Genomic DNA, 19881 nt, shown 5'->3' on the forward strand with positions numbered 1-19881 from the left:
AATTCAAAAATCATTTAAGCTAGATAGCTTTTCTTCTTTCACGCATGGGCATAATTTTTGGTGGGATCATATCTGAAGTACGAGCATCCAACAGGTGAAAAGCCGCTAGTCGCCACACTCCAGCGCCTGTTCAGGTACACAGAGGGGAAATTCAGAATGTCAAATTCACCTAACAAGCATGTCTTTCGGGACTTGTGGGAGGAAACCAGAGCGCTCGAAGGAAACTCACGCTGACACAGGGAGAACGTGCAGACTCTACACAGACAGTGACCGAAGCTGTGAAGCAACAGTGCTACTGCGCAAGTGGAACAAAAACCAATAGACGTTGATCCTCCCGTCACAGAAGCCCAGAGGTAATACATACAATTTGTGAACAGATAATCAGGAACAATCTTCCCCACAGATAGGTCACACGCCGGATAGGCGCCGGAATGTGGCGGCTAGGGGCTTTTCACAGTAACTTCATTGAAGCCTACTCTGACAACAAGCGATTTTCATTTCATTTCACAGAAGGGGGAACTTAGAGGGTTAATACAGAGCTTTGGCCCCTTCAGGTGGGTTCAGATTTAGCTAGTTTGTCAACGTTGAATTTCGAAAGAGGCCCATCAGTTTATCATTTATACCTAGTTTTGATTCAGATATTTTTATTCAAATCCCATCTTCATGAGCCTGGGCCCGACACACAGATGTTCACCTAATCTCTTCTTAAATGCAATGCTTAACTCAGCTACAAATCAATGACCATTTATGCACTTCACATTCAATTCACTTTGCATCTTTCTTTAGGCACTTTCTAGTGAAAGGCTGAATGGAATGAGCTATTTTACAAACTCTTTCCAATTCCTAGTGGGTGTAAGCCAAATGACTAGATGCCTCATGGAAGCAAGACTAGAATGGCAAAGGTTTACACTGATGTAGTAGCTGATTGGTAAACAGCTACTGAAACAGACCAGTGGAAACTTCATACAACTGGTTGTGCTCTACGTGACCAAAGAATAATTAATACTGATACCAAGTGACCAGAATTTCAGTCCCAAGAGTAAGAACATTTCAATTGTTCAACCATTTGACATTTCAACCATGTCAAAAAACAAACAGTTGAGCAAAATAGATTAAAATAAGCTGACTTGTTTAAAAAGGAAATACGGTCTTGCATTTACCTAGTACTTAATTTTTCTGAGCATAATGTTGTGAATCATCTCAACACTATTTCACTATTTGCAGGGGGGGGGGGGCGACTTGGTGGTGCAGTGGTTAGCACTGTTGCCTCAACGCAGAGAACCCGGATTTGACCCCGGCCATATGTCACCATCAACGGGGAGAACAAAGAAAAATTACAGCACAGGAACAGGCCCTTCGGCCCTCCAAGCCTGCGCCGATCCAGATCCTCTATCTAAAACTGTCGCCTATTTTCTAAGGATCTGTATCGCTCTGCTCCCTGCCCATTCATGTATCTGTCTAGATACATCTTAAATGATGCTATCATGCCCGACTCTACCACCTCGCTTGCAATGCGTTCCATGCACCCACCACCCTCTGCATAAAGAACTTTCCACACATATCTCCCATAAACCTTTCCCCTCTCACCTTGAACTTGTGATCCCTAGTAATTGAGTCCCCCACTCTGGGGAAAAAGCTTCTTGCTATCGACCCTGTCTATACCTCTCATGATTTTGTAGACCTCAATGAGGTCCCCCCTCAAACTCTGTCTTTCTAATGAAAATAATCCTAATCTACTCAAGCTCTCTTCATAGCTAGCGCCCTCCATACCAGGCAACATCCTGGTGAACCTCCTCTGCACCTTCTCCAAAGCATCCACATCCTTTTGGTAATGTGGCGACCAGAACTGTATGCAGTATTCCAAATCTGGAGTTTGCACATTCTCCCAATGTCTGAGTGGGTCTCACCCCCACAGCCCAAAGTTGTGCAGGTTAGGTGGTTTGGCCACGCTAAATTGCCCCTTAATTGGAAAAAAATAATTGGGTACTCAATTTTTTTTTAAAAACACTATTGAATACTTACATATCGCTTTGCTTGAAACGGTCCAATGCTACAAAAAATCATGTCCAAGCACCGAGGGAGCAGGCCTCCATCTCCAGGAGATCCTGTCATTGTGTGTGTTTTGCCACTTCCAGTAACACCGTAAGTAAACAGCAAGCCTGACAGACAGCAGAGATCTACATCAGGTACAGCAACACTCATGTCTCCTACTCAAAGTACAAGCACACTGGACAGATAATTTCCCCACATTCTGGTGTCAGTTATAAAACTCACAGCTCTATTTGTTGATGTGGCACAGTGAAGTTGTAACTGGTTATGAACCAGATAAAGTCAATCAGTCATCCTCGCCAAATACCCATTCCACTAGATCTTAAAGGTTTGAAATCTGGTTCATAGTATCAGACAGTTCATTTCAGGTGCCGAGTTAAATCACGTACGCACGTATCAGAACTTCCAAGATGTTCCGAAGTTCGAATCAGACATGGCAACGCTGGAATGATTTTTCATACAATTACAAAGGTAAATTGCGATAACTGTTTTCTACGCCATCAAAATCTCGCTTTGTTCCTGGAGCCAACACACCCCGTTGTTTTACATTGCACTTTTAACATACCATTTTTGCCATGAATCAGATCTTCCACAAGAGGTCGTGCAACGACATTGAATAATTCCTTCTGGGTTGTAAAGGCACCAAACACTTCTTTAAAAGAACACTGCATCTAAAAAAATCCAAGTTAGTGAGTTTAGCATCATACACAAATATTACAAATAACAAAGGTTGTTAAGTAGCTTCACATTTCAGATTACCTCTTTGAATTCGCCATTCCTGTTGACTCTAATCCCATCCGGAGGATGAAGCTGTATTGTAGTATTACTGATAAGTTCAACACAGCATTCTGTATCTTCTATGGTCAGTGGCCTGACTCGACAGTAAACCTGGCAACCAACATGAATGCTGAGAATCAGTGTTTGCCCCTCAGAAGAAAGTTTAAAATACAGGACAATGTAAAACTGAAGTCACGCCCAACAGAGTCAAGAGGAAGAAAAACTTGAAATTGTGAAATGCGATCCCCAAAACAGTTGTAGCAATTCAGTATTCCATGTAATAATAACAATTGCCATTCAATCACCGTCAACCAGTGAGCCTTCAAATGTCACAATATGAAAAATGCATAGATATAAATGGAAATGTGTGAAATTGGAAAATGTATTGCGACATATTAACTGAAAAGCCTTTCCTTAAAAAAAACCGTAAGTAACATCCATTTCAAAACAATCACATTACATAAAATATTCGCTAGCTAGACCCATCAAATCTTGAAACAAAAGCTTTACTGATACTTACACCAACTGGGTCTTTGAGATTATTTGATGGTTTCTTTAATGGTCTTCTGGGTGTCTGAATCCGCCTGTGTGTATTAGAACAATCTCAAAATTAAAGTTAGGACTTTGTTAATAAACGCAAAATGCTACAGATGCTACAAATCTGGAACAAAAGCAGAAAATTATGGAAAAAAATCAGCAGGTCTCAGAATTAACATGACTCCGAGCTGAAGAGAGATAGAAGCGTGATGATATTTTATACAGTTGGAGTTGGGGTGGAGCAAAATAGAATGTATGGGATAGGTGGGAGCCCAGGAGAAATTTGTCAAAGATGCATGGACACAAGACAAAGGGAATGTTAAAGACAAAAGGAAGGTGCTAATAGTGGCATCAACGATACCAGACAGTATTAATAGCAGAACAAGGGTCAGTGCACAAGAAAGCCCTGTAGGATGAGGGGGTTGGGAAAAAAATAAGATTAAAAAGTGATCAAAACACAGGAGGGGGTTCATGGGCTGAACATAAGAACTAGGAGCAGGAGTAGGCCACCTGGCCCTTCGAGCCTGCTCTGCCATTCGATGAGATCATGGCTGATCTTTTGTGGACTCAGCTCCACTTTCCCACCTGAACACCATAACCCTTAATCCCTTTATTCTTCAAAAAACTATCTATCTTTACCTTGAAAACATTTAATGAAGGAGCCTCAACTGCTTAACTGGGCAGGAATTCCATAGATTCACAACCCTTTGGGTGAAGAGGTTCCTCCTAAACTCAGTCCTAAACCTACTTCCTCTTATTTTGAGGCTATGCCCCCTAGTTCTGCTTTCACCCGCCAGTGGAAACAACCTGCCCGCATCTATCCTATCTATTCTCTTCATAATTTTATATGTTTCTATAAGACCCCCCCTCATCTTTCTAAATTCCAACGAGTACAGTCCCAGTCTACTCAACCTCTCCTCGTAATCCAACTCCCTCAACTCTGGGAACAACCTATTGAATCTCCTCTGCACTGTCCAGCGCCAGTATGTCCTTTCTCAGGTAAGATGATCAAAACTGAACACAATACTCCAGGTGTGGTCTCACTAACACCTTATGCAGTGGCAGCATAACCTACCTAATCTTAAACGCCATCCCTCTAGCAATGAAGAACAAAACTCCATTCGCCTTCTTAATCACCTGTTGCATCTGTAAACCAACTTTTTGCGACTCATGCACTGGCACACCCAGGTCCCTCTGCACAGCAGCATGTTTTAATATTTCATCAGTTAGATAATAATCGTTTTTGCTGTTATTCCCACCAAAATAGATAACCTCACATTTGTCAACATTGTGTTCCATTTGCCAGACTCTAGCCCAGGGGTGGGCAAACTTTTCCGTGCAAGGGCCGCATTCAGAAATTCACAATTCACAAAGGGCCGCATAGTATATTAAGTAAAATAATTACTTCACCCGGTTATGATTGTGGGCGCCTCATATAGAACATAGAACAGTACAGCACAGAACAGGCCCTTCGGCCCTCGACGTTGTGCCAAGCAATGATCACCCTACTCAAGTCAACGTATCCACCCTATACCAGTAAGTAACCCAACAGCCCCCCCACCCATTAACCTTTAAAAAAAAATAAAAAATAAAAATTTTTTTAAAAAAAAATTTTTTTTTTTTTTTTTTAATGACTTGGTGGGCCGCAGAAATACCTTTGGCGGGCCGCATGCGGCCCGCGGGCCGTAGTTTGCCCACCCCTGCTCTAGCCCATTCACTTAAACTATCCAAATCCCTCTGCAGACCTCCAGTATCCTCTGCACTTTTTGCTTTACCACTCATCTTCGTGTCGTCTGCAAACTTGGACACATTGCAACTCATGCACTAGGACACCCTGGTCCCTCTGTACAGCAGTATGTTTTAACATTTTATCATTTAAATAGTAATCCCTTTTGCTGTTATTCCCACCAAACTGGATAACCTCACATTTCTCAACACTGTATTCCATCTGCCAGACCCTATCCCATTCAAACTATCTAAATCCCTCTGCAGACTTCCAGTATCCTCTACACTTTTTGCTTTACCACTCGTCTTAGCATCGTCTGCAAACTTGGACACATTGCACTTGGTCCCCAGTCCAAATCATCTATGTAAATTGTGAACAATTGTGGGCCTAACACTGATCCCCGAGGGACACCATTAGCTACTGATTGCCAACCAGAGAAACACCCATTAATCCCCACTCTTTGCTTCCTATTAATTAACCAATCCTCTATCCATGCTACTACTTTACCCTAAATGCCATGCCTCATTATCTTATGCAGCAACCTTTTGCGTGGCACCTTGTCAAACGTTTTCTGGAAATCCAGATATACCATATCCATTGGCTCCCCGTCGTCTACAGCACTGGTAATGTCCTCAAAAAATTCCACTAAATTAGTTAGGCACGATCTGCCCTTTATGAACTCATGCTGCGTCTGTCCAATGGGACAATTTCATCCATCCAGATGTCTTGCTATTTCTTCCTTGATGATAGATTCCAGCAGCTTCCCTACGACCCAAGTTAGGCTCACTGGCCTATAATTACCCGCTTTTCAACGACCTCCTTTTTTAAAACAGTGGTGTCACGTTTGCTAATTTCCAATCCGCCGGGACCACCCCAAGAGTCTAGTGAATTTTGGTAAATCATCATGAGTGCATTTGCAATTTCCCCAGCCATCTGTTTTAGTATTCTGGGATGCATTCCATCAGGGCCAGGAGACTTGTCTACCTTTAGCCCCATTAGCTTGCCCATCACTACATTTTGAGTGATAACAATCGTCTCAAGGTCCTCACCTGTCATAGCCTCATTTCCATCAGTCACTGGCATGTTATTTGTGTCTTCCACTGTGAAGACCGACCCAAAAACTCTGTTCAGTTACTCAGCCATTTCCTCATCTCCCATTATTAAATCTCCCTTCCCATCCTCTAAATTACCAATTTTTACCTCAGCCACTTTTTTTTTGTTTTATATATTTGTAGAAACTTTTACTATCCGTTTTTATATTTTATTACTCTCAATCTATCTTACTCTTCTTTATAACTTTTTTAGTAGATTTCTGTTGCCCCCTAAAGGTTTCCCAATCCTCTAGTCTCCCACTAATCTTTGCCATTTTGTATGCTTAAGTTATTAAAACAACATTGATGCAATAAAGCCATGGTATTACTTCAAATTGAACACTGAAAAGCAGGACCAAAGGAGAGGGGAATTTTTTTTTGAAATTTCATATAATTTGTATAGAAATTTGTAACTCCATTTTAATAATTTACCAGAGTAAAATAAAACACTAATCAAGTTAAAGGTGAATACTTATTACCATCCCGGACAAGACCCCAAAATTTGCTACGGTATCAGACAAGAACCCCAATCATTTTTTAAATTTGTAAAGCAGTGAGGAAAGGATACTACCTTCCAGAAGGGATTCCACGCACAATAGGGATATGGTATATTAAAACAAAACTTTATTAACACAGTATTAAGCTACCTTACCATCACTGAAATATAGTTTACAATTACCAGTTAAACAATGCTCAGCAATAATACAAAAAGGAAACACTAACTTCTAACTGATATCTGCTGTATCTCCAATCAAGCAAAACCTACAAACCACTTTTAAATGAAGTTAGCAAACACAGGCTTACTTGCCACTCTCGGGATAAAAAGAGTTATTTTAAAAGACTGCTTGGAAAGAGATAGAGAGATCCTGCCAGGAAACAGCATGCAGAATCTGGTCTGTGTCAGACTACTGCTTAACCTGGCAGCCTTTTGCAGACGTTACCGTTCAGATCACAGTCAAAACTTAATTAACTCACAACAACACTGGCTCCTCCCATTAGAACATAGAACAGTACAGCACAGAACAGGCCCTTCGGCCCTCGATGTTGTGCCGAGCAATGATCACCCTACTCAAACCCACACATCCACCCCATACCCGTAACCCAACAAACGAGACTCCAGGATGGTATGTTGTCTCGCTGATGCAAGGGACAAGAACGTCTCGGAGCGGTTACAGGACATTATGGGGGGGGTGGAAATAGCCAGTGGTCATAGTGTACACTGGCACCAACGACATAGGTTTAACAAAAGGGATAAGGTCCTGAAAGCAGAATATAGGGAGTTAGGAAGAAAGTTGCGAAGTCAGACAGCAAAGGTAGCGATCTCAGGATTACTACCAGTGCCACCTGCTAGTAAGAGTAGAAATAGTAGGACATATCGGATGAATGCGTGCCTGAAGAGATGGTGAGAGAGGGAGGGTTTCAGATTCCTGGGGCATTGGGACCGGTTCTGGGGGAGGTGGGACCTGTACAAACTGGACGGGTTACACGTGGGCAGGACCAGGACTAATGTCCTGGGGGAGGGGGGGGGGGGGGGTTGTTTGCTAGAGCAGTTGGGGAGGGTTTAAACTAATATGACAGGGGAATGGGTACCTATGTAAGGATTCAGAGCATGGGGAATTAAGAACAAGAGAAAAAGATAGGAAGAAGAATAAGAAAAGTGATAGGCAGAGAAATCAAAGGCCTGTATTAGATAATGACATTGTAAAAAATAGTAGGGCTGGGACAAGGAACGTTAAAAGAACTAGCCTTAGCAAAAAAAACAGGTTGAATAAATGATATTTGTTCTCACTGGAACGACGGAGGTTGAGGGGTGACCTGATAAGAGGTCTACAAAATTATGAGGGGCATAGACAGGGTGGATAGTCAGAGACTTTTTCCCAGGGTAGAGGGGTCAAATACTAGGGGGCATAGGTTTAAGGTGCGAGGGGCAAGGTTTAGAGGAGATCTACGAAACAAGTTTTTTTTTTTTTACACAGAGCCCGGAGGAGGTGGTGGTGGAAGCAGGGACGATAGCGACGTTTAAGGGGCATCTTGACAAATACATGAATAGGATGGGAACAGAGAGATACAGGCCCCAGAAGTGTAGAAGATTTTAGTTTAGATGGGCAGCATGGTCTGCGCAGGCTTGGAGGGTCGATAGGCCTGTTCCTGTGCTGTACTTTTCTTTGTTCTTCTTTGTACAAGGGAAATTAGAGATAGTATTAGATTCAAAGAAGAGGCATACAATTTAGCAAGAAAAAGCAACAGACCTGAGGATTCGGAACAGTTTCAATTCAGCAAAGGCAGACCAAGGGATTGCTTATGGAGAAAATAGAATTTGAAAGTAAACTAGCAGGGAACATTAAAACTGGCCGTAAAAGTTTCTACAGATATGTAAAGAGAAAAAGATTAATAAAAACTAATGTGGGCCCTTTAAAGTAGAAATGGGGGAATTCATAACAAGGAACAAAGAAATGGTTGAGGAACTAAATTCGTACTTTGCTTCCGTCTTCACAAAGGAAAACATGAATAATGTATCAGAAGTTCCGAAAAGCACAAGTTTTAGTGAGGAGCTGAAGGAAATTAGTATTAGTAAAGAAATGGTATTGGGGAAATAAATGAGATTTAAGGCAGAGATTGCTCCAGAGCCTGATAATCTTCATCCAAGAGTACTTAAGGAAGAGGCCCAAGAAATAGTAGATCCATTGGTGGTCATTTTCCAAAATTCTTTGGACTCTGGAATGGTTCCTACAGATTGGAGGGTAGTGAATGTAACCCCGCTATTCAAAAAGGGAGGTAGAGAGAAAACAGGTAGACCAGTGAGCCTAACGTTTGTAGTAGGGAAGTTGTTGGAGTCCAGTATTAAGGATTTCATAGCACAGAATTTGGAAAGAAGTGGTGTAATCAAAGTCAGCATGGACTTACAAAAGGAAAATCATGCTTGACAAATCTACTAGAATTGTTTGAAGATGTAACTAGTAGAGTTGACCAGGGAGAACCAGTGGATGTGGTTTATTAAGACTTTCAAAAGGTTTTCGACACCACCTCACAAAGCAGATTAATATGTAAAGTTCAAGCACATGGGATTACGGGTAGTGTCTGGAAATGAATAAAAAGCTGGTTAGCAGGAAGTAAAAAGTTGGAATACGTGGGTCTATTTCTGATTGGCAGGCAGTGACTAGTGGGGTACCACAGGGATCTGGGCTAGGACCCCAACTGTTCACATTATATATTAATGATATGGGCGAGGGAACTAAATGTATTATTTCCAAATTTGTAGATGATACAATGTTGGCTGGGAGGGCGAGCTGTGAGGACGATGCAGAGATGCTTCAGTGAGATTTGGGCAGGCTGAGTGACACATGCATGGCAGATGCAGTATAATGTGGATAAATGTGAGGTTATCTCGGCTTCTGTAGCAAAAATAGGAAGGCAGATTATTTCAATGGGTGTAAATTGACGGAGGTGGATACTCAGCGAGATCTTGGCCTCGTGCATCAGTTGCTGAAAGTAAACATGCAGATACAGCAGGCAGCAAAGAAGGCAAATGTATGTTGGCCTTCATAGCGAGAGGATTTGAGTACAGAAATGGAGATGTTTACTGCAATTGTATAGGGAATTAGTGAGGCCACACCTGGAATATTGTGTACAGTTTTAGTGTCTTTATCTGAGAAAGTATGTTCTTGTTATGGAGTGCAGCGAAGATTTACCAGGTTGATTCCTGGGATGGCAGGACTGTCATATGAGGAGATTAAAATCGGTTAGGATTATATTCATTGGTTTTTAGAAGAGTGAGAGGGGACCTCATAGAAAATTCTAACAGGATTAGACAGGGTAGATTCAGAAAGAATGTTCCCAATGGTGGGGGAGTCCAGAGCTAGGGGTCATAGTTTGAGAATAAGGGTTAATCCTTTCAGGACTGAGGTGAGGAGAAATTTCTACACCATAGACTGGTGAATTTGTGTAATTCACTACACAGAAATTAATTGAGGTGAAAACATTGTGTGATTTAAAGAAGGAATTAGATATAATTCTTCGGGTTTAAGGGATCAAGGGATATGGAGTGGTGGGGGGATCAGGGTATTGAACTTGATGATCAACCACGATCACAATGAATGACGGAGCAAGCTCAAAAGGGCTAAATGGCCTACTCCTGCTTCTATGTTTCTATTCCCTCGGGAATCCCTCCTAATCCTGGCCTTGCATAAATTTGCATGGCAATGGATACGGAATTGCATCGCGATTTGTGCTCCCAGGGTGCAATTCTCGTTGGTGGGAGAACATAGTCTCCCAAACAGAGAATCCACCCCAACGTCTCAAATTATCTACTCCCCAGAAATCATAACAAAAACCCATTCGGCTTCTCCTTGTAAACACATACAGGTTGGTAAGAGGATGATTTCACTTTTACGACATCTTAATTGCACATTCTGGAGCCATTGTGTCTGCCTGTCTTTTAAACCAGGATTGTAAAAAATACCACAGCAGCAGATATATACACACCCTAACTCAGGCTGTTAAATAATAATAATCTTTATTGTCACAAGTAGGCTTACATTAACACTGCAATGAAGTTAATGCAAAAAGCCCCTAGTCGCCACATTCGGGTACACAGAGGGAGAATTCAGAATGTCCATAACAACACGTCTTTCGGGACTTACGAGAGGACATTGGAGCACCTGGAGTAAACCCAGACATAGAGAGAACGTGCAGACTTCTCAGACAATGGCCCAAGCCGGGAATCAAACCTGGGACCCTGGCACGGTGAAGCAACAGTGCTAACCACTGTGCTAACTTGTCGCCCACTACTACACCAGATACATGTAATACACTACCTACATTAATCACATACTAAAATGAGAAAGTTGTGAACAGTTTAACCTCAATGAGTAAATTGACATCCCTCATATTTTACTGTGTTCTAAATCACATCAAATGTTTCAGCTGATCTGAAACAAAGATTCCATTGTGACAGGAAGCTACCCAAGTTAAATATTTATTTAGCTTGAAGACAAACAAAAATCTCAGCCACCCAAAGGAATAGGGAGTTTCAATTATTTGACCATAATCAAACGGTTTACAGATTTCTAAAAGCTGGAGACTGTTGCAAGGCAGTATCATAGATTCAGATTATTGAATTACCTGTCCGGACTTTGGCTCCACAATCATTGAAAATCCCACAACATATTACATGCTAAAATACAACCCATTTTATGGAGGTAATGGCATGCTGTTTGTTTGTCATATAGTTATAGTATTAACTTTCATGTCCCTCATCATCATAGATATCATAGAATTTGCAGTGCAGAAGGAGGTCATTCGGCCCATCGAGTCTGCACCGGCTCTTGGAAAGAGCACCCTACCCAAGGTCAACACCTCCACCTTGTTACCATAATCCAGTAACCCCACCCAACACTAAGGGCTATTTTGGACACTATGGACAATTTATCATGGCCAATCCACCTAACCTGCACATCTTTGGACTGTGGGAGGAAACCGGAGCACCCGGAGGAAACCCACGCACACACGGGGAGACTCCACACAGACAGTGACCCAAGCTGGAATCGAACCTGGGACCCTGGAGCTGTGAAGCAATTGTGCTATCCACAAGGCTACCGTGCTGCCCTAGGATACCATTAAAAGTCTGCAACTGAATTTGACAACAAATCCATGCTCGTCTACTCCATTTCAGACAAATATTTGTGTATTGCGCCTCCATTACCAGACTGTTAATAAAGCATTATCACATCTACTCTATATTCTACCAGTGGCAGTGCCTCAGCACTCACCTTTGTCATGTAGAAAATATTTGAGGGCGGGTGGTAGTGGAGAGGTGTCAAAGCATTAACTCTGACAATTCCATAAGGATAGAGTAATTTTCATCAGTGTTGAGTATGCTTTTAAAAAACTAAAAATATCCTTCTGTACATTCATAATTTATCTAATGAAACTAAATACATTAAGGGGAGGGGGACAGAATGGGTAACACAACCCTGTTGTGACACAAAAGGAAATATCCTAACAGAGATCAAACCCTGGGAAAGACACGCCTCCCGATCTTGAGCAATGGTCATTTATGTTATAGAATAGCAACACCCAAGGTTGTTGGTACTGGGGCGGCACGGTAGCACAGTGGTTAGCATTGTCCCAGATTTGGTTCCTGGCTTGGGTCACTGTGCAGAGTCTGCACGTTCTCCCTATTTCAGCAGGGATTCTGCCAGGTGCTCGGATTTCCTCTCACAATCCCAAAAGACATGCTGTTAGGTGAATTGGACATTCTGAACGCTCCCTGTGTACAAAAAAGGCGCCAGGGTATGGCGACTGGGAGATTTTCACAGTGACTTCATTGCAGTGTTGATGTAAGCCTACTTGAGACAACAATAAAGGCTACTGCTAAATAGACCATTTTCATCAGGGAGAGCAAAAAACCATATTCATATGCAACTGTTCACAAGGCACATTCACATCTTAACTTCTGGCTCTGCCTGGGGTCCCAGCAATCCAGAAACATCACTCCAAGCCTATGTGAAGGCATGGGAATCATCTCAGTACCCCAGTGGCTACTTCTCCATTCAGTCATGATCGAACGGCCACACTGCACCCGATAGAAGCCGGGAGACCTCGCTCCGGGATCTACCCGGCACGCAACGCCTTGCAAGATCTAACGCAATCTCGTGAGATGTCGCGATGTAAATCCCACCCGTTGTCGACAGGATCACATTTTTGGGAAATCTGCATATTAGGGCAAGGAAGCTAGTCTTAACTTAATATGCAGTTTCCTGAGGAACAGAGCCCCTCAGTGCAGAAACTGGGGATATGTGCATCCTCGGCCTTGCATTCCCCGCTGAGGCCCCTAATCTTTTTCTCCATTTTTTCCAATGAAGGGGCAATTTAGCGTGGCCAATCCACCTAGCCTGCACATCTTTGGGTTGTGGGGGTGAGATCCACGCAGACATGGTGAGAATGCGCAAACGCCACACGGACAATGACCCAGAGCCGGGATCGAACCTGGGACTTGGGCGCGTGAGGCAGCAGTGCTGACCACTGCGCCACCGTGCTGCCTCGAGGCCCCTACTCTAACCCTAGTGCCATTCAATAGCTTTGTGTTTCCCGGTGCTATGAGAGCCGGGAACACGGCTGAATTTGCTCGCCATGGGACTTCATTCCCATTTAGTTACATCGGGTCCTGCATTTAGTGGCAAGAATCCATTTAGTACCAGTTTCTGTTGCATTGCAGAGTACAGAGGGCATATAGAATACAGCATAAAACTACCAGTAATATACTGCTGTGGCTCAGCTGGAAGCATGCCCCATTCAGTCAAACGGTTCCAGGTTCCTTTCCCCACTCAAAAATCACACAAATAGGAATAGAGCATACACCCCATTGAGCCTTTTTCACCATTCAGCACGATCATGGTTGATCTTGGGTTCAACTCCATTTTCCCGCCTGCACCCCATATCCCTCAATTCCACAAGAGAACAAAACTATTCAATGAAACAGCATCCACAACCCTCTGGGATACAGAATTCCAAATGCTGCCTTCTTCGAAGATCATTCGCTAACGAGTATGATTGTCCACCTAAGAAACTGTCACTGGACATGTGTTTTGTGGGTCCTCGCATAGCCAATGAGCCCGATCCTAGGGCCGCATCCCCAACTGTATACTTGGCAGGTGTTTCCAGGAGATGGGATTGGTCCTTGGACTCAAGATCACAGGTATGCCTTTCTCAACTGAAGTTATCTTTCCTCATCTCAGCCCTAAAATGATCAACCCCTTACCCGAGCCCCATGTTTTAAATTCCCTGACTGGCAGAAACTATCTTTGAAACCTACAAAATTGGCAAGTGGCTGAAGTGAGATTGCCTGACTCCTCCAAACTCAGAATACAATCCCAGTTTACTCAACCCCTCATCATAGGACAACCTCTTCCTCCCAGGGACCAATCCAGTGAACCATTCACTGTATCGCTTCTTGAAAACTGCACATAATTTTCCAGATATGGAAACCCCGTACAATTGCAGTAGGATTTCTTTTTTCGTGTACTCCAATCCCCTTGCGAAAAACGCCAGCATGTCATTTGCCTTCCTAATTACCTACAGCACCTGCATACTAATTTTCTGCATTCCACGTACAAGCACACCCGTCTCTTTCAACTCAATACTTACAAAATATTCTCCTTTTCTATTCTTACAAGTGAATAACCTTGCACTTTCCTATATTATGCTCCACCTGCCATCTTGTTGCCCACCAACTTAACCAGCTGATACCTCTTTGCAGCCTCCTACAGTTTTGGACATATCTATCATAGGAACATATGAATGAGGAGCAGAAGTAGGCAATTCAGCCGTTTGAGCCTTTGATCAATCAGATCAAAGCTGATCATAGAATTTACAGTGCCCAAAATGGAAAGAGCACCCTACCCAAGTCCACACCTCCACCCATCCCCATAACCCAGCAGCCCCACCCAACATTAAGAGCAATTTTGGACACCAGGGGCAATTTACCGCGGCCAATCCATAACCGGCACATCTTTGGACTGTGGGAGGAAACTGGAGCACCCAGAGGAAAGCCACGCAGACATGGGGAGAACGTGCAGACTCCGCACAGACAGTGACTCAAGCTGGGAATCGAACCTTTGTGCTAACCACTATGCTACCGTGCTGCCCCTGATCTCTTCATGGTCTCAAATCCACCTCACTGTTCCCCTTGTACAAGAAGGAGAGTAGAGATAACCCCGGTAACTATAGGCCAGTGAGCCTTACTTCTGTTGTGGGAAAAGTCTTGGAAAGGTTTACAAGAGATAGGATGTATAATCATCTGGAAAGGAATAATTTGATTAGAGATAGTCAACATGGTTTTGTGAAGGGTAGGTCGTGCCTCACAAACCTCATTGAGTTCTTTGGGAAGGTGACCAAACAGGTGGATGAGCGTAAAGCAGTTGATGTGGTGTATATGGATTTCAGTAAAGCGTTTGATAAAGTTCCCCACAGTAGGCTATTGCAGAAAATACAGAGGCATGGGATTCAGGGTGATTTAGCAGTTTGGATCAGAAATTGGCTAGCTGAAAGAAGACAGAGGATGGTGGTTGATGGGAAATGCTCTGACTGGTGTCCAGTTACTAGTGGTGTGCCACAAGGATCTGTTTTGGGGCCGTTGCTGTTTGTCATTTTTATAAATGACCTGGAGGAGGGTGTAGAAGGATGGTTGAGTAAATTTGCAGATGACACTAAAGTCGGTGGAGTTGTGGACAGTGCAGAAGGATGTTACAAGTTACAGAGGGACATAGATAAGCTGCAGAGCTGGGCTGACAGGTGGCAAATGGAGTTTAATGCAGAAAAGTGTGAGGTGATTCATTTTGGAAGGAATAACAGAAAGGCAGAGTACTGGGCTAATGGTAAGATTCTTGGTAGTGTGGACGAGCAGAGAGATCTCAGTGTCCATGTCCATAGATCCATAGAATATCTAGTGCCATTCGGCCCATCAAGTCTGCAGCAACCCTCCAAAAGAGCACCCTACCCTACTGGGTCACTCCTCCCCCCCCCCCACCACCATCCCCAGGACCCCACCCAACTTTTGGACACCAAGGAGCAATTTGAGAATGGCCAATTCACCTAACCTGCACATCTTTGGATTGTGGGAGGAATTTGGAGCGCCCGGAGGAAACCCACGCAGACACGGTAGAATGTACAAACTCCATAGTCACACGAAGCTGGTATTGAACCCGGGTCCCTGGCGCTGTGAGGCAGCAGTGCCATTGTGTCACCCTTGTTTAAAATTTCATAATTCCCGCAGACTCAAGACAATCATGACTGGACCTCGTAGAACATTGCAGGTCATTTGGCCTATCGAGTCTGCAGTGTCCCTCTAAAAGAGCATCCTACCTCGGCCCACGCAAACTCAGGGAGAACATGCAAGCTCCACAAAGACTCTAAACTCAAATCAAATCACCTCTCAACCTTCTCTGTGTTCCACATAATTGGTGTCATTCAAAAATCTCCTTTGCATGGTCTCCAGAGGCCTTGTCATCTTCCCTGAAGCATGGTGCCCAGAATTCAACAATACACCAGCCTTTTTTATACCATTCAATGAATTCACTCTTTTCAGGGGCTGGTTTAGCTCAGTGGGCTAGACAACTGGTTTGTGATACAGACCAAGGCCAGCAGCGCGGATTCAATTCACCTACCAGCTGAGAATTCTGAATTCACCCTCGGTTTACCAGAACTGGCACCGGACTGTGACGATTGGGGGCTTTTCACAGTAACTTCATTGCAGTGTTAATGTAAGTCTACTTGTGACAATAAAAAGATTATTATTGTTATGATCCCATGAATTCCCTCCCTAAGCCTCCCCACCGCTCCTGTCACTTGTCTCAGTCCCTTGGTGTCAGATTTTGTTTGGTAACGCCCCTGTGCAGCACTTTGAGATGCAGCTGCATGAAAAGCGCTATATAAATGAATGTTGTTAAATTAGAAACTGCTCTGTATTTGCAGATTTTAAAAAGGGAACTTGCAAGAAGGTTTTCAATAGGGAGCAGCCCAATACTCAGCATAATTCAAACCGCGACAGACAGTAATGACACAGTCCCCCAAAGTACTGCAGGACATTTCAGTGCATTAAAAGCTGCTAAAGATACAAAGAGGTTTCATGGAGATTTAGACAGGCTAAACAAGTGAGCAAGAACCAGACAGATGGAATATAATGTCGAAAAATGTGAAGTTATCCACAGAGTAGCAGGAAAAATAGAAATGCAGAATATTTCTTGAATCAAGATGGAGACATGATGTCCAAAGGGACCCGGGTGGTCTTGTTCACAAGCCACCGAAAGCTAACATGCAGGTGCAGTAAGCAATCCGGAATGCAAATGCTATGTTGGGTTTGATTGCAAGAGGATTAGAGTACAGCAGTAACGGTGCCTTGATTCAATTGCATAGAGCATTGGCGAAACTGTACCTGGAGTATTGCGCATAGTTTAGGACCCCTTACCCAATACCATAATAAGAAGTCTTACAACACCAGGTTAAAGTCCAACAGGTTTGTTTCAAACACGAGCTTTCGGAGCACGGCTCCTTCTTCACCAATACCATAAGAAATTGGAGCAAAATTAAGCCACTCAGCCCATCGGGTCTGCTCCGCCATTCAATCATGGCTGACATTTTTCTCATCCCTATTCTCCTGCCTTCTCCCCAAAACCCCTGATCCCCTTATTAATCAGGAATCTATCTATCTCGGTCTTAAAAACACTCAGTGAATTGGTCCCCACAACGTTCTGCGGCAAAGAGTTCCACAGATTCACCACCCTCTGGCTGAAGAAATTTCACCTTATCTCTTTTTTAAAGGATCGTCCCTTTAGTCGGAGATTTTGTCCTCTGGTTCTAGTTTTTCATACTCGTGGAAACATCCTCTCCACGTCCACTCTATCCAGGCCAAGCCGTATCCTGGAAGTTTCAATAAGATTCCCCCCCTCATCCTTCTAAACTCCAACCTCAACCGTTCCTCATTGCAGGGATCCTCCAGTCCTCAACCGTTCCTCATTGCAGGGATCATTCTCGTGACCCTCCTCCAGACCCTTTCCAAGGCCAGCACATCCTTCCTTAGAATCAGGGCGGCGGCGACTCAATCATCGGGCGGGGGGCAGGCAGAGTGCCAGGTAGCAAAGGTGAGGGAAGGGATAGGGGGAACAAAACGACACCAGGGGTGGGGGAAATCAGGCAGTGGACAAGAACGGGCTCGAGTGCCCGAATGGCCCACTCCGGCTCCTACTGCCAACAGGTGTCAATTGTTGTTGGAGTGGTCACTTCCCAAGTTGGCGATCGGGGGGGGGGGGGGGGGGGGCACAAAACAAGCCAGTGAGGAGAGGCAACAAACCCTGACAGATACTGAGGGGGGGGGGGGGGGGGGGGGAGGAAGGCAACAAACCTTGACAGATATTGGGGGGGGGGAGAAGAGAGAGAACAAACCCTGACACTTTTGGGGGGCGGGGTGGAGGCAACAAACCCTGACACAGATATTGGGGGGGGGGGGGGAGGGAACAAACCCTGACACAGATATTGGGGGTGGGGGAGGCAACAAACCCTGACACAGATATTGGGGGGGGCAACAAACCCTGACACACAAATTGAGGGGGAGGGAACAAACCCTGACACAGATATTTGGGGGGGGGGGGGGGGGGGGAGAGAACAAACCCTGACAGAGATATTGGGGGGGGGGGGGAGGGAGAACAAACCCTGACAGAGATATGGGGGGGGGGGAGGCAACAAACCCTGACACAGATATTTGGGGGGGGGGGGGGGGGGAGAGAGAACAAACCCTGACACAGATATTGGGGGTGGGGGAGGCAACAAACCCTGACACAGATATTTGGGGGGGGGGGGGGGAGAGAGAACAAACCCTGACACAGATATTGGGGGTGGGGGAGGCAACAAACCCTGACACAGATATTTGGGGGGGGGGGGGGGGAGAGAGAACAAACCCTGACACAGATATTGGGGGTGGGGAAAGAGTGGTTTAAAACAAGATAGGCCGTCCTGGGCAAAATAAAACATTTAAAATAAAGACCAATACACAAAACAAACAACCCCCCCCCCGCCGCCGGGGACAATAGAAGCTGCTTGGCCAAAGTTTAACTTTCTTTGTGTGTTGGGGGAGGTTTGGGCTCCAACCTCCGAATGTTTTCTTTCGGAAAGTTTGGATTTTAGAGAAAATAAAATTAAGTTTTTGCAGAGACAATGACTTGCCCCGCGGAGTGGGGGGGGGGGGGTAACAGCGCATCAATAAGCGAGGCGGCTGGCCGTACTCACGCTCCTTTCATCATGGTTAATGACACAGGGACAGCTCAATGCTGCTCCCGACGCTCCTGCTGCCCGACTGCCGGCCGCTCGGCCCGCACACCCGCGCCCCGCCCCCTCTTACCAACCGCCCGCCCGTTCAAATCCCGCGCCACGCGGCGCCGCCTCCCCATTGGCCACGACTGGCCCCGCCCTCCTACCCAAACAGCGATCGGAGCCGCCCCCTGTCGTCTGATTGGGCAACCGCTTCCGTCAATCAGCACTTTCCGCCCCCGCACCTGTCCGGCTCATTCGCCTGATTGGGTCCACTCGGTGTCCATCACGCCAACCTATCCTTCGATTGGTTGATCTTCTACGTCAATCATAACCTTTGCCCCCCTTCTCCACAGTACCGGCTGATTGGATGACAGCGTCGCCATCTTCACGCCCCCTCGCGGGATTGGAGCGCCTCCGACCAATCGAAACAGCGCTCGGTTATTCCCGTCGCTGATTGGACGATTAGCTCCTTCAATCAGAACCGGGGTAGGCTCCGAACGGAACGCCCCTTTTTCACTTCATTGGATAGCTGTCCTTTCTCACCGTATGATTGGATCATTTTTTACCAATCAACAAGAGGGAGCAGGTCGCCCCCGCCCCCACTTGCGTGTGATTGGGCGATGTACTGTCAATTAAAGCAGTCGCACTCTGATTGGTCAGTCTGCTGAGCCGCAGTCGCAGGAGTTTCTCTCACAAAAACTGAGCCATTTGAAGATCTGATAACGTAGGCGCTGACAAAGTCAGTCACAGCGCCAGGGTCCCAGGTTCGATTCCCGGCTTGGGTCACTGTCTGTTCGGAGTCTGCACATCCTCCCCGTGTGTGCGTAGGTTTCCTCCGGGTGCTCCGGTTTCCTCCCACAGTCCAAAGATGTGCAGGTTAGATGGATTGGCCATGATAAA

At 44.9% G+C, this 19881-nt stretch overlaps 1 protein-coding gene across 6 annotated transcripts in view; it reads right to left on the minus strand.

Moving 5' to 3' along the window:
- kif23 (kinesin family member 23) overlaps positions 1-19056 on the minus strand; it is a 50165-nt gene extending 31109 nt beyond the window's left edge. For 5 of the 6 annotated variants that reach the window (XM_038813326.1, XM_038813322.1, XM_038813325.1 and 2 more), the window contains exons 1-5: positions 18958-19056; positions 3347-3410; positions 2809-2937; positions 2615-2720; positions 2023-2159 (exon numbers count right to left, since the gene is read on the minus strand). In XM_038813326.1, coding sequence (XP_038669254.1) covers positions 2023-2159; positions 2615-2720; positions 2809-2937; positions 3347-3410; positions 18958-18971 — 450 coding nt within the window. In that variant the 5' untranslated portion in view covers positions 18972-19056. Of the gene's footprint in view, positions 1-2022; positions 2160-2614; positions 2721-2808; positions 2938-3346; positions 3411-18953 lie in introns of all 6 variants that reach the window. The other variant, XM_038813323.1, reaches the window with a different exon arrangement.
- Between the last annotated feature and the right edge of the window lie 825 nt (positions 19057-19881).

This window comes from Scyliorhinus canicula, chromosome 12 (assembly GCF_902713615.1).
Source record: "Scyliorhinus canicula chromosome 12, sScyCan1.1, whole genome shotgun sequence".
In the NCBI taxonomy this organism is placed as follows: Eukaryota; Metazoa; Chordata; class Chondrichthyes; order Carcharhiniformes; family Scyliorhinidae; genus Scyliorhinus; species Scyliorhinus canicula.